Source organism: Aphis gossypii, chromosome X, assembly GCF_020184175.1.
Source record: "Aphis gossypii isolate Hap1 chromosome X, ASM2018417v2, whole genome shotgun sequence".
NCBI lineage: Eukaryota > Metazoa > Arthropoda > Insecta > Hemiptera > Aphididae > Aphis > Aphis gossypii.
In genome coordinates this window covers 31,470,939-31,486,665 of record NC_065533.1, presented here as the reverse complement: position 1 = coordinate 31,486,665, position 15,727 = coordinate 31,470,939, and the positions used below count along the sequence as shown (strand labels likewise).

Genomic DNA, 15,727 nt, shown 5'->3' with positions numbered 1-15,727 from the left:
ATTTTCATCAAATGGTTACGTTAGAATTTTCTGCACAATATATAGTACAATTTTTTTAATATTTTGACTTTTTTTGAGCTATTTATAAACATAAGTTTTTTTCCTAAAAATGTACATAAAACAATTTTGTCTTGTTAAAACTCTTGAAAATTGAATAAAAAACCCTACAAAAGATTTTCTATGTTAAAATTCACCCATTATTATAACCTACTCGACACAGACTACAGAATATCTACTGCCTGCCCACATTTTAGATTCTGAGCGAAGATATGAATGTATTGTTATATTGATCTTAAAAATTTGTATTTTTTTGTACACGTTAAGTATAGTCTATAAATACTTCGATTTTCAATTTCGACTTTGAGGTTGGTTTAGAATATCAAATTATTCAAATTAGATCTAGTTTGTACTTGAAAGAGGTTAAAATTCTCAATAGTTTTGTCTATCATCAGGAAAAAGCTAAAACTAATTTTTTTCTTATTGTAACTCGTGAAAAAATAACCGTAGATACCTACTTGAATTTTTTACTAAATGTTTATACAATTATTTTACATAATTACATGGTCTCAAATCAAAATTGTTTTCGTATTATATAGTATTGTAATGATTTATAATTGAATTTATCACAATCATTGCAATGACTCGCTTAATAAAGAGATAGGTATAGATTTGAAATCTACTATACATTAGAAAAACTGCCTGGTTTTTAAATTGTACTTAAAACTTTTACAATAAAAAACCAAATTATTGTTGGTTGAAAATGTCTATTTTTATTGTTCTTGTAAACTTCTGTAGCCTAGTAGAAAAGGTAATATTACTAATAATTTGAATTATTTGATGAAAGTTTGATGGGTAGTTACCAATAAAACCGCAATTTCGTAAATTCGATTATAGGTATAAGCGACTTTAAATGAGTAAATAAGACGACACTTGAAAATATGTCGAACTAATGAAAACGGACAATTCAATACCTAATTAATAAATAGTGAACTATAGAGCCTAGATCGTCATGTATAACGCTTCTCGTGGTATTTATATACGTAGGTATGTTGTGATGCGTGACTACCGCAGCGGTGGCAATTCACAAGGTCGTCGTTAAGATATTTTCATATTATAATTCTTCACCTTAAATCGCGTACCACTATATGTCATGACAATATTACATTATACGTACTTTAATAATATACCTAATTGTGTAGATACGAAAAATATTCGATTTTTACCGATTCCGTAGCAATTTAACACTCTCGCACGCTACCCGTCAACACAAACACCACACACACACACACACACTTAGTAACGAACCGTACTAAGCGTTTAAGGTGCGGCTAGGCGTATGGTTACTATGGCGACAACTCGGAGGTGTTGAATCGACATTTTTTTCTTCGCCTTTTCCAATCACCATTGCCAGTATACGTAGGTACACCTGATATAATATACTTACGCGCATACCGTAATCAACCTCGGACTATACCATCCTACTAACGCGCACCGACGTAGTTCAACCGGAAAGTCGTCTATATTATATCTTATTATAAATAACGACGATACATAAGTGTCCGCTTACGAGCGCGCGCGTGTCGGCCGGAATACGCGAGTGACTGTCTCATCGCCATCATGGCTGGGCTGGGCGACACGTCGGGTGACATTCAGCCGGTGACAGATCATGCCAAGGACATACTGCAGATGACCCGCGACTCGGAGATGATGCAGAGCTACGTTCGGGTGGGCAAGTCCGACGAGTCGGACGACTGCGTCGGTGGAGGTAGCGAGGCAAACGGCGTATGCGTCGGCGGAGTCGGCGGAGTCGGCTTCGGCCGGGGCGAATCGGATTCCGACGATCTGGCCGGTGCGGCGGGTTACGCGGTCGGCGTCGGTGCGGGCGCGGGCGACGGTCACGGGGGTTCGGGCGCTGGACGAGTCGGCCGGAGGGGCTGCAGGACGACAGCGGGCCGGCGTCACGGGAGACGTAAGGGAGGCGGTGGTGGTGCCGGCGGTGGTGCCGGCGGTTCTTTTGGGGGTGGCGGCGGTGGTGCGACCACGACGTTTGACGAGCTGACGGAAGAGTTCAAGACTCGCAAATCAGGCACCGGCAATGGAGGAGGAGTCGGTGTCGGCGCGGGCCGAGGCGGTGGCTTCGGTGGCGGCTGGGCCAAGCGGCACAAGCGCGATTCCAGGTCCAGGCTGCTTGAAGAGGTGTACACGGACAAGGACCGGGCGGCCGCCGTCAACCTGGGCACACGTGACATCAAAGCGTCGTTGCGCATGAAACGACGGCAGGATCGGAACCGAACGCTGCACATACCATCCACGGCCGAGTCACCCACCCTGCTGGCACTGGCCCGACACTGCATCAACGATGTGAACGTGTCGCTCGAGTTCATCGATAAGGTTAGGGCGGGAACGCGGGTCGGGTCGGGTTTGAGCGATCTTTGGTCAGAGACCTTTATAATATTGTTGTCTATAGGCTTTTATGCTAGCTTTGACATGTCGCCGGTAAGTATATTACGTATAATATACACCAGTTTTTTGTCATAATACATAACAATGAACAGTCCGCTACGGAGTCTTGACTTTTTCAACAAATTTTTACGTTAGCATTTTCTAGACGTAATACCTATAATATATCATTATTAATTTTCAATTTTTTTTTTTTTTATCATTTATAATATTAAGCCAATATAGATTAATACTAATAGTCATTCGCAATTAATTTATTAATTATAAAATGCCCATAGAATTTGGAGGAAGAAAAATTATCTCTGTTAAAAATCGTTTTTCGTATTCAACTCATTTTATATTTAAATCGTTCATTGATTATTAATTATTATTTATTATAGAGATCTACTCGCTACTCGAAATAATCTACTAATCAGCAGATGAGAAACTTCCTTAGTATTTATAAATATGTTTTTCGACATAATGGCATAATGGAAATAAAAATTTGACTTTAATGTATAAGTTAAATGTACACCATATAATGTAAATATTATTAAAATCTACAACTTATATGCAACGGCAATGTAATAAAAACTACACAAACGAGAAAAAACTCACTTTTAAGATTAATAATTCAAAAACATAGGCTTATAAATGTTAGCCACAAAGTTTGATAAGTAATAGTGACAATTTTGGAAATTGTTTTAAATATTTTAAATATAAAAATTAAGTGAAAATTTTTTTATACAGTGCTTACAGAGCTTATTACGTATATATTTTAAGGCTCAAACCAATGTAAAAAAAAAAAAAAAAAAATGAAAACTGTTATACTGCCGTATAGTAGAGCAGTTTAAATAAGTTTGATAATATAAACAGCTTAAAATTAATCTAAATATTAGAAAACTAATTGCTTTGAACAAATAATAATAATATATATAATAGTATAGGTAATCAATCCATAGATAGTAGAATTGAAAATTTTGTAAATGTTTGACCACAAGGCACAAATTTTAACTATAAACTATAAGTAAGTTTTCGTGATATTTATAAATGTTGTCAAAATATAATCTTTAAACACTTAAAAATAAGGAGAGAGGTGTAGTTAATCGCTCTGCTGTAAAGTTGGTTTTGAGTACATGCGCTATGCTATGATATCCCCAGCGGTCTGTCTAACCAGTTACGTTTTTTTCTTTACTCTTTAGTTAGATACTTAGGAAGTAGATATAGTTTATAAACCAGTGGCGTGCACAGCTTTTTTGAATGGGAGGGGATATTCATTTTGATCTACGAGCAAAATCTTGAATTTTAAACCTAAATTTTTTTTCATGTTAACAATAAATCATTGCAAAAAAATCCAAAGGGGGGATATGACACCCTGATCCCCCTCCCGTGAGCACGCCACTGTTTTAAACTGAAATCAGTCAAAAAATGTGAACAGTTAAGCTTACGTATTGATGAGTTGAAGAATTAATATCCTTTTGATAAGAGATTAGGACTATAATAAAATATTACTTAAATTAAATTCATGATAATTAGTAAAAAAATATCTTGGTTAAAATTATATCTTTACTTATACAATATATATATTGACTATATTCCATGAAAATTAATTCAAAAAAATTAACTGACATAAACCAGCCTTTTTGAAAGGAGTTTAAAATTGTACTATTTTGAAATACCTATCCTGTAATCTCCTGCGAAAAAAGTCTGCGTAATCTTATGGTTTAGAGTGTTTAGAGTAGGTTACCAATTGACATAGCGTAATAACTTTGTTACTGAATACCTAAGACGGTGTAATAAATATGTAAGACGTCTAGTCAACTTAAATATTATTAAGAACATTTTATGGTATAGGTGTTAATGATATTTCTATTGAACATTTAATATGATATGTTCCTTATAAGATGTCATTGTTTATAATTTAAAATATTTAAGAAATTGTATAACCTCGTAGGGCGGAGTTTTTTTTAAGTACTTGAAGTTCAAATTCACAAAAATATATAACTTATTTTATAATTAAATATGTAGGTAATACATTTTTTATAAGCAGTTCACACTATAACCAAAAAAAAACTAATCAATTTATAAATATATTTTTTTTTATAAGCGTTTTAAGTTAACATTTAAATAAAATTAAATATTTATGCAAAAAATAAAAATGTATTTTTTTGTTGTAATTAAAAAAATACGATTAGCAAGTACTTGAAACTTTTAATGTACGTACCTAATTAATAATTTAATTTTATACACATTAGAAATTTGTTTGTCCAAACCGGTGTAAAAAAAACGCATCAGGATATTTCGCCTCTATTTCTATGAATATTTTCTAATAGGTACATTTATTTATATTACTATTAGTAATACGATTTATTGGCATAATTTTATATAAAAAAAAAGTTGTAAATTATAAAAACATTTTGAAAAAAAATTAAACATCAATTATATGGTACCTACATTATTTCGGTGCGGGATAACTTAACACTTATTAAGACCATTGAATTTCTAGATACAATACGTAATTTAAGTTAATTTTATGCTTTTGCCTGCTGTTCATTCCACAAACCTATTCACACCGTTCTACGGTAAGTCGGTATTGGCTAAAAAGTTAACAATATTATATAATATTAATATAATTTACAATAATAATAATATTAAATATTAATAATATAATAAATTGTATTTTTTTGGCAAATTAATTTAATTTATCATATCATAAATAATAAACTAAATTACGCTAATAGGTATATAAATATATTATAATATGTAATTAGTATTATAGGTCCAAAGATTGTCTTTTTTCAGCCCCTTTCGAATCGTGTATAATAAATTTCAAAAAAATTTCACTTTAAACATTTATAAAAAAAATAGCCAAAGTATTTTCAATGTCTTTCAAATGCTATAAGAAAAGATTATAAGAAATGTTGTATTAAATTATTAAGTTTTTTTAACTATCGAATAAAAATGTATCATACTCAAATCGAAAAATTATCAAATATTTCAAATGTTCATAAAAAAAAGCCCAAATATTTTTAATTTTATTACTTTATACCTAAAAACTTTAAATATAAATATTTGTTCAATAAGTTTTTCATTTTTAAAATATATAAAAATAAAAAACGAAATTTGAAAATACATTAATGAACCACATTTTTGTCGAAATCGAAATATGGATTTGCATGAAAATTTTCTATTTTAGTACCATTGAAAACTTTTTCAAGTTTACTTTTAATTCTCTAAGCTTCAAAGTAGAAAAAATACGTTGTATAAATCAATACATTACAATTTACAATACATTTGATACACGTATATTGATTATAATTTTATAAATTTTTAATACATTCCTAAAATAAGACTATTTATGACTGCCTGTTATTAGATAATATTATAAAATTAATAAAAAATTTTAATCAAGTATGTATAACAACAAAAATATATATTATTTGATTGTATTATTATTTATTAATGATTAACTATTATGAAACCTATATGTCTTTTTTAAATATTGTTTAAATATGTGTTTTATATCTTATTAACTGTCGTAATATTTATTACAGTATAATTATAAAATACATAAATAATAAAATAAATACATTGAAACTAATAATATAAAATATGTAGATAAACCTACTATAAATACTTCAATATTATAGAGAGTCAATTAGATATTTGTAAACGTACAACAATATGTTTTTGAAAAATGATAATTGATAAGTGTTAACTTTGAACAAAATAATTGTGTTAAACTTAAATAATAACTATCACCGCTGTTTCTTCTACGTCTATATTAATAGGTACCTATATATACTTATTATGTAGGTAGGTACATATATATATATATATATATATATATACATATGCAACAAGTTTTATATTCTAAAAATCTAAAATATTACACGACTATTCCTATAAATAAGAACTTTGTGTTAGGTAGGTACGTCGGTACGTGAATGTATAAACACGCGTGTACTATTTACTTGACTTCACGAAATTCAATATCCGATAAATTTCAAGTCTTAATAAACACCTTTACAAGTTCGTGTTGAAGTTGTCAGAAAGTTTTAAGTTATTCGTGTTAAACACTTAAAGACGGTTCACGATGTTCACACGTTCATCATCAATGTTTGCACTGATCGTTTCAAATAAAGTGTAAACAGACAAATTAATTATGATTTTTTAATCATCTTCCTACTTTTAAAACTTATTTCTTAGTTTTACGTTTATTGAATTTCAAATTTTCATTTTATTTTGGTAAGCTACTCGTTTGGCAGTTTGGCACGCTCACATTATTTCCAATAATAGTCAGAACTAGTTTAAAGTTGTGAGTATCTACCAATAAGCATGTAACTTAATAAAGAAAAATAGTAATGGCTATAAATAAATTATTATTATCTAGATAAACAACCGTATGTATAATTTGCGCCAAAAAAAAATCTAAAAAAGTGCTCCACTCCTTTCTCAGACCTAACCAGTATACTACATTCCCACACACTTGCAATAATTTAATTATTTTTTATTTAAATACTAAAATATTCATTAGATATAATTTATATAACAAAACAACGTTTGCCGGGTCAGCTAGTACTATGTAGGAATATTAAATTTGAATCTAATGCAGATAAGCATCATTATATACGAAAAATAATTCTGAAAGGAGATGATTTTTCTGCCTAGGATAATATATAAAATATATTATATTTTAAATTGGTAGTAAAACCACCTTTTATGTTTTAATGATCTGAATACCTAAAAATTAAATCATGTAAAGAAAATTCCAATTTAAACGACTGGTACTGGTGTATGTTTCAAGTTTTTACGACTAGTAATTTTTAACTATAACAAAAATCAAAAATTATTTGATAGTAAATCGTTATTTTACTAGTGAATTTTGCATTTTGTCAACATTTAAACTATAAGGATAACATTTTAGATTCTTAACGAAGTGATGAATGTATTGATTTTATAATGATGTGTGTGTTTTTTTTGTTGTTTTTTTGTTTGTTTTTGTGTCAGTGTACAACTTAACGAGTCGAAATAATGCTTCAATTTCAAACTTCGGGGGTGGTTTCCGATAGCAAAGTGAATACCCTTGGTGCATTATAGAGGTCAAAAGTAAGAATTTTTTAACAGTTTTCAAAAAACGAGTCACTATAAATTTTAAATACTTGAAATGTTCACAAAATTTTTATATTAGTGTTATATAATATATACAGATAAATTTAGTCATTTTATTATACTTAAAAAAAAAAAAAATCAAAAATCGTTAATCAACATTCTTTTTCATAAGCGTTTTAAGTTCAAATTTGTATGAAACATATCAAAGTCGCAAAAATTGCAAGTTATTTTGTAATTGAGAATTCATACAATTTTTTGTATACAGTATACATATATATCTAAAGTTAAAAAATTCAATACTAAGTTTTCCATAAGTTTTCCTTCAAATAGCTTTAAAAAAAACTCGAAGCCTCCTATAGGAAAAATGTTATGAGTAGGGCTAGGATTTATATGCATTTGCATGTTTTTTTCCTTAAGTCCAAATTTAATGGTTGTCAGATTTGTCCACGATTTGGCTTATTCTCGTTTAAATAGAACCAATTTATTTTTGCATATTTTTGCATATTTTGAACACAATGCATATAATTGCATATTTATAGATTTTTGGAATTTTGACTTTTTTTAACTTAAATTTTCAAATTTTTATAATTTATTGTTAATTTTAAATGGTGTTTTTTTTCATAAAATCGATAATTTTTGGTTTATCCGTCGAATTATTGTAAATATAAAGTATAAATATTATCTATCTAAGAAATCGATATTGATTAACTCCAGGATAAATCGCATTATTTAAAATATGCACCAATAACCTCGTGTGATGTGGAAGGAGTTTTAGTCAGTATAAATCTATTTTACGTTCAAATCGCTGGATGTTTGTATTTGAAAATTATTGAAACAACACATTATAGTAGCATGTATAATGATATAATATAAACTAATATTCAATATTTTAATGTAATAATAATACAATTTTGAATTATGATAAATAATAATACTCTAGAAATAATAAAAATTTGTTTTGCATATTTTTGCATATTTTGGTAAATAAAATGCATATTTTACAATTTTTTATTGCATATAAATCCTAGCCCTAGTTATGAGCATTTAAATTTTAAATTTTTACGAAATCGCGTAACGATACGATTTATCCTCAAAAGATTTACAATATTTGTTATTATTCAAAAAGTATAAGCCGCAGATAATTGAAATTTTAATACAAAATTCCTCATGAGTTATTCTTGTAATTATTTAAAAATTATAAAATTATAAGATTACATATAGGTACAACTTTTTTTTTATTAGTGTTTGAAGTTCAAATATTGACAAAAATTCGTCAAAATCATGAATATTTGCAAATTATTTTGAAGTTATAATTTATAAAAATGTTTGTATAAGTAGCTAAGAATTGAAAATTTAATACAAGATTTTCCATCCATTTGGCTTACAATTGTTATAAAAGAACTTAAATTTCGGGGTATCCAGGCCATTAAAACATCAACCACCTTTTTGGTTGACAAATCGTCTTCGTTCAGAATCGTTTTCGTATACAATGATACCTATTTGATTCAAATTTAACACATAAATAATATAGTGACCAACTGTACAGCAGAGCGGTACCTACTTGACTACACTTTTTTATACTAGTAATTTTAAGCTACAACTAAACTTTTTCTAATATCTAATATTATTTTGTCTCAAGTCTTCATATATATTTTTTAGATTAAATTAATCTAAATTGGGCACGTGTAAGTATTATTTTATAGCTGATGCGATATTAGTAGATTTATCATCTGGTGAATTCCAACAATTTAAGTTAAAAGTGTAGCGCAGATTACACATTCCATTTCGTTTTCTGTCGTGACGACAGTGGCGTAAATTACAAAATTAATTTTTAGATTAGCGCAAAATATACATGTTATATTTGTATATTTTAGCACAAATTACATAGGTATGTGCTAAAATGTACCTATCTATTAGTGGCGCAAATTATCCTCTCCCAGGTAAACACTCGATGTCTTATACATCAAAGTATATAAGTACTAAGGTACATCGTAAAACAAACCTATATAAAATAAGTAATCCATCATAATTTTATTCATTTTTTTATAAACTTTGTATTATTTAAACATTTTCTTATAAATATTAAATAATAATATGAAAATAAATTTTTATTTCCTGTATCTGAATCCTGATATCCTGAATCCTGAATCTCTTGCAAATTACACTGAAATCTATCAATAATTATTAGAAAACTAAAATACACAATTGTATGATATTTCAATAGCTATTTCTATTTTATGATTAATTTCTGGCGACTGGCAATATTATTTTTTTTATTTGTTTACTCTTTCAATCCATAAAGTTAAAGTAATATGATCAATAAATAAAATTAAATAGTTAAAAAGTACTTATAAAAAATTACAAATTTAAATATAACAGTGATCAGGTTAGGTAAACATTTTTTTTTATTTTTCGCGTTTATTAAACAAATAGATATAAATAATTATTCGAATTTTGTTTTTAACTTTTTTTAGTAGTTTAAATGTATACAACCATTGAACCATACAGGTTAATTCCATGATCCATAATCACAATTATGTACATTTTTTTGATTCCGAATGATGGTCATTGATGATATTGGACACATTTGGGTACCTACTTAAAAAAATTTTTACATGGCATAGTTGGCATACATATCTTTAAAGAAAGATAAAAAATATAGCAATGTACATTTAATGGTTCATCGTAATCAATGGTTATTGAATTAAGAACTTTTGTGTAATGCGGTGAATATATAGGTAGGGCTTCGTGTACCTTATTAATGTTGTATGAACAACACTACAACAGTACAACTCTGGCATGCGATGATTTTTAATTTATTATTTTTATTTGAAGGCACTGGAATTGAGCCCCAATGACAAAACGGCTTTGGTTTCTAGAAGCAAGTGTTATTTACTTCTCGGTCAACCACGTTTGGCATTGAAAGACGCCGAAGTGGCGTTAAACGAGGACAGCACATATCTGAAAGGTATCATAAAAAAATTATAACTTTGTACTAGAAATAAAAATTAATACAAAATTTCTTGTTATAAGTTACAACCACTCGCAGGGTGTATAAAAATAATATTTTACAATATCTATTCTAAAAGGTTATATATATACCTAGTTATTTATATATTTTATGTGAATATAATAATTATTTTGCGCAGAGAGGACATTTTTTAAAATATAAAAAAAAATTAAGCGAGTATGTACTTATATTTAACTATGTAAGATTTCAAAATTCTTCGGTGCACCACTGTAGTACTATGTTGTATCTATTTCTCGGTTTAACATTTAAGTCACTAGTATTAAATAATATAAAGAACATATTTTTTCTATAGTGATTATAATTGAAAAAAGTTTTAGGAAAAATATCACTGATAATTATCAATAGGTAATTTTATTTGTATGGGCAACTTTAAAATCAATTTTAAATGTATTAAAATTCGAAATATTATCAATTATCAAATCAGTTAACTATATACTTACTCTATATAGTAATTATAATAGCTAATATAAAAACTCAAAGCAAACTCAAGGTGACTCAAAGTTACTAAAGAGGCTATTTTTTAATTTAGCAAAAAAAAATTATTGGTAAAATAAATAAGTTTAATTAATAAATTGAACTGATAAAATAAAACTAGTAGGTAACTATGTGCATTAGCTTTGTTCCTATAAATATATATTTAAACATTTAATCAGTTCACTCTAGAGTCTAGTTCAATATTAAATAGAAATTATAATAACTACGTTTTCCGAAAAACATAGATAATAAAAAAACAGATAAACGCTAAAATTTTACAAAGTAATTTAAAAATGCAACATAGGCCAGATATAAAATTACACAGGTATCAGTAAATTGTCCATCCCTGCTATAATTGGATGTCCATTTCCTGTTGAAGCACCATCAACTATTATTATAACGTCTGTTTTCGGCCAAAATAAATTAATATACTATTTTGTATATTTTTTAATCCAAATCAAAAAAATTATAATGATTACAATAGACACACCATAATATATCCATATCTCGTATTGTTTTATTTATATCATGTCAAATAATATATTTTCCTAACGTATATATTATATTATACTCTATTTGTTGGATTTTTATTTGATACACAGCGTATATTATAACTTATAAATATTAGTATAACATATTAATATATATTATTCATTACCTATGTAAAAGTCAAGAATCTAAGTATAAAAACTATTCTTTAAATTTATTACGATTAGTATAAATACTTAATAGTGTACCTGACATCTACCAATTTATATAATATAGCTATACAATATTATAATTATTAAATATTACAAACAAGCTTTGCTTTTGAAAAGAGAACCAAAGATTAATTAATTTATGCTTTATAATATGTTTGTAAATTTAATTTATAATTTGGTACCACAGATAAAAAATATTAAGATACGTTGCTCAAAATAATAAACTAATGCCCTCCTCATCAGAATTTAAGAATTACTGCTATTGACTACACTGTCATTAACATATCATACACTACATAGACCTATATTAGGTAGGTATATAATATTATATTTTTTTTTTACGTTATGCAGCCATTTATCAGAAAGCGGAAGCACTGTATCATCTCGGTGATTTTGAACACAGTCTCGTGTTTTACCACAGGGGACTCCACGTTCGACCAGAACTCGAACAATTCAGGCTGGGAGTGCAAAAAGCCAGAGAAGCCATCGAAAACGCTATTGGTAAGTCCTAAAGTCATCCATATCGCCTGAGTATTAAGCTCCGTTACGCCAGCACTGCCACTTTTGAATTTTAATATCAAACCTTGACAGTATTATGTACTGTATCATTTAAAATTGTGATTTTTGAATATTTGGTAATGACAGCACTGGAGTAACGTTATTCAAGCATCCAGCACGCGCGTAAGAAAAACGGTTTTGTCGGGTTTGAGGAGTTGTACAAAATGTTATTTTACTTGTACAAAATGTTACAAAAAAAAAGTACATAATACTGTCAAGGTTCGATATTAAAATTCAAAAGTGGCAGTGCTAGCCTCACGTAGCTTGAGTTATCTTCAATGATAATTTGGAATATTTTATATTAATTGTGATTACATTTTAATGCACTTTTAAAATATGTCCAATAAAATCTTTATTATTATTATTATTAAAAGATTTCGAAATAATGAGTGCTGTTCGATAAAAGAATCACTCTGTATAATTCATAAGTTTAAATATAATATAAGATATCACTGCTCAGGAAAAATGAAGGATACCGCCATCGTGATACAACATGTTGATTGGGGAGACAAACGTCAAGTAACCGTGGCTAGAACAGTAAACGGAGGTGATAGTGCCGTCGGCGGTAGCAGAGGATCGACACCAGCTGTGACAGGGTCGACAACGAGGCGTAAGGAAGCAGCAGTGTCCGCAGCCACCACCAAAAGTCAATCAAAAATGCTGCTCAGGGAATTGTGTGTGGACAAGGAATATCTGGAACACTTGACGATAGATCCAAGTAATATAATTATTTCTAGACAATACAATAAATATTTTTCTCGTATTTTAAAACGCAGCAAAAGTAATAGAAAATACATATTTATTTTTAGTCTTTAAATTATACTGATTAATTTTGTGTTTTTGTAGAATATTAAGATCCTAGCCCAAATTGTTTTAAATATGACACCACATATTGATCCAAAATATAATGAAGTCACCACCACCATAAAAATCATTAATTAGGTACTAGGATGTTGGCATGATATTTGAAGGCAATATAAACAATAAAAAAACACTTCAAATGTAAAAAAGGGAAATAAACATTTATTGACAAAATATCTTAAATCTACCCATCTAGAACACATTTCAATTTATAGGTAGTATAAGTACTTTAAAAACTAAATTAACTTTATCGAATAATATCTACTTTATTAATAGGTACGTTTATAAGTGGTCTAATAGCTATAATAAAGCATATGTCTCAAAAGTAATTTTAAACATAACATCGACAAAGCAGTTTTCGCAAGCTTATATCGATTTATACCTACCGTTAAATTATTATAATCAAATCAAATGGTAATTAATCACAAAAATAAATAAGAGAAAAAAGTAAATATTATGTTTATCCATTACTTAAAAAATTAAATGAAACACATTGTCATAATATGATGGTATTTATTTATCTATCGTTATTTCAATAAAATTACATTTGTTTTCAAATCTAATCCCTTCTAATTGTCTATCGATTAGGTACTGTTAATTTTATTATCGATTAATATATTATATTTACTTAAATACGATTACAATAATTGTTTTCTACAAGTGAAAGTTTTAGACCAGACAGTGGTGGACACCTAAACAATCATAAATATATAATACTACAATCTATCCACATTTTTATTTTTTAGAATTGCCATTTAAAATGATTAAATGTATTGGTTTTACAATGATGTTTATTTCTTTTTTATTCTGTAAACACTTTTTCTCCCCTTAAACTTGCTCAAAAGTACAAGTGTAGTATCTTTTCTGAAAGGCAATGTTCTTGAGCTGGTACTTTAGAGAGGTCATTTTTCGATTTCCTCAATAGTTATTTAACGCCACGGAAAAAACACCGAAAAATTACAAAAAAACGGGATTTCAATTTATAACGCTTTGTTATAATATTTAAATATTTAATGAAATAAAAAAATATTCTTTCGTCCGTTCAGAATCGTTTTTTATCGAATACTGCAAAATTACACTATCCTCTCCGAGGACCAAAGGGACAATATGGACAAACTTCCTCTACCGCAATGCTAACCTACTTTTTTAAAATATATTAGGTTCTTGTATGCAACAATTATACATTTTAAAATAATATGAACTAATAAAAATAATAATTAATTAATATAAATAGTTTGCTAACTCTTTCAATACACTACTATTTTTATATTTTATAATTTTTAAGCTATAATAAATTTAATATATAACTTTTGCACCTAAACCAAAACATAATATATTGTAGGGGTGTACTAATAGGTACAATTCATTATTGTGTTATATTTATATACATTGCATTTTCCCGACCACAATTTTATTATCTTAATCATTATATTCACTAAATTGGACTAGCATGATAATCAAACGTATGTTTTTTTATTTTTTTTATTTTTTACAGACATTGTGAGTGCAATTCAAGAAAACGATAACTATATACTCTCCGAAGCGAAGGATGGCATTAGTTTTTTGAACGGCCGAGAAGAATTCTGGAAACAACAAAAACTTATTAATTAGTTAATTAATTTTTCTGAGATAGGTACCTAGATCAAAATTAAATAGATGTAGTTGTACTTACTTATAGTAGTGGCATGGTGAGCAATTTTAATTATTGGAGCCAAATATGTTTTATCCATCCCATCCGAGACCCACCCACCCATTCATAACAGGATATATACTAAAATTGCTTAAAATAAATAAACTTGCTAATATCTCAATTCTCAAGTTCATAATTTAGAAGCAACTAAGCAATACATTTTACAAATCTACCACCATCTAAAAAAACTGCCTCACCACACCACTGACTTATAGTTTACGTTAAATGACAATCGGGAATGTTCGATTTAATTTTAATTTTTTTTTCTATTTATTTATTTATTTATTTACTTGTAAATATAAAAATACATAATACCTATAAAAAATAAATATATTTGATTTATTAAGTAGTTTTTTTTACTCTATAAATATATCGCGAGGATCATATTGATTTTACAACTATGTTTTAAATTAATTAATTGTTATTTGTATTTTTTTTTTTAATAAAGAGAAAAAATAACAAAAAACAACAAAGAGTTAGAGAATATTTAAGTAATATCAGTTTTTGACAATGCCAAATTATGTCATTATAAATGCATATTTTTAATTATTTCTTAAAGAACCCAAAAGTAAATAGTTCAAAAAAAGTCAAAATATTAAAAAAAAAAAAAAAAAAATATATATATATATCATATTGTATAGAAAATGATAGTATAAACATTTGGTGAACATGTCTAATATCATCGGTCATTCAATTTATAGTTATTATAATAAATAATAATTATATTATTTCACTTGAAACTTATTTAGGTACATTTTTAATGAATTCCTAATTACAATATTATCAAGATTTTGTTAAAATACCTAGTAAAATACTCGTACTTAAAAATATTTTGTATTTAAATTCGCAATATCTTTTAAT

The 15,727-nt window shown here is 27.9% G+C and overlaps 1 protein-coding gene and 1 long non-coding RNA gene across 3 annotated transcripts; one reads left to right on the top strand and one right to left on the bottom strand.

Moving 5' to 3' along the window:
- The first annotated feature begins 1,207 nt into the window (after nt 1-1,207).
- LOC114128802 (keratin, type I cytoskeletal 9) lies at nt 1,208-15,212 on the top strand. The gene is made up of 5 exons (XM_050206877.1): nt 1,208-2,391; nt 10,387-10,519; nt 12,109-12,258; nt 12,776-13,033; nt 14,672-15,212. The coding sequence occupies exons 1-5, from the start codon at nt 1,618-1,620 to the stop codon at nt 14,785-14,787; spliced, it is 1,431 nt and encodes a 476-aa protein (XP_050062834.1). The 5' UTR covers nt 1,208-1,617; the 3' UTR covers nt 14,788-15,212.
- Nucleotides 9,242-11,146, bottom strand: LOC126552194 (uncharacterized). Of its 2 annotated transcripts, none has more exons than XR_007606026.1 (3): nt 11,023-11,146; nt 10,306-10,512; nt 9,242-10,149 (listed from the first exon to the last, which is right to left on the bottom strand). It is a non-coding gene; the product is annotated as an uncharacterized LOC126552194 (long non-coding RNA). The 2 variants fall into 2 exon arrangements; XR_007606025.1 differs by having other exon boundaries at nt 9,242-10,146.
- Nucleotides 15,213-15,727: the final 515 nt, after the last annotated feature.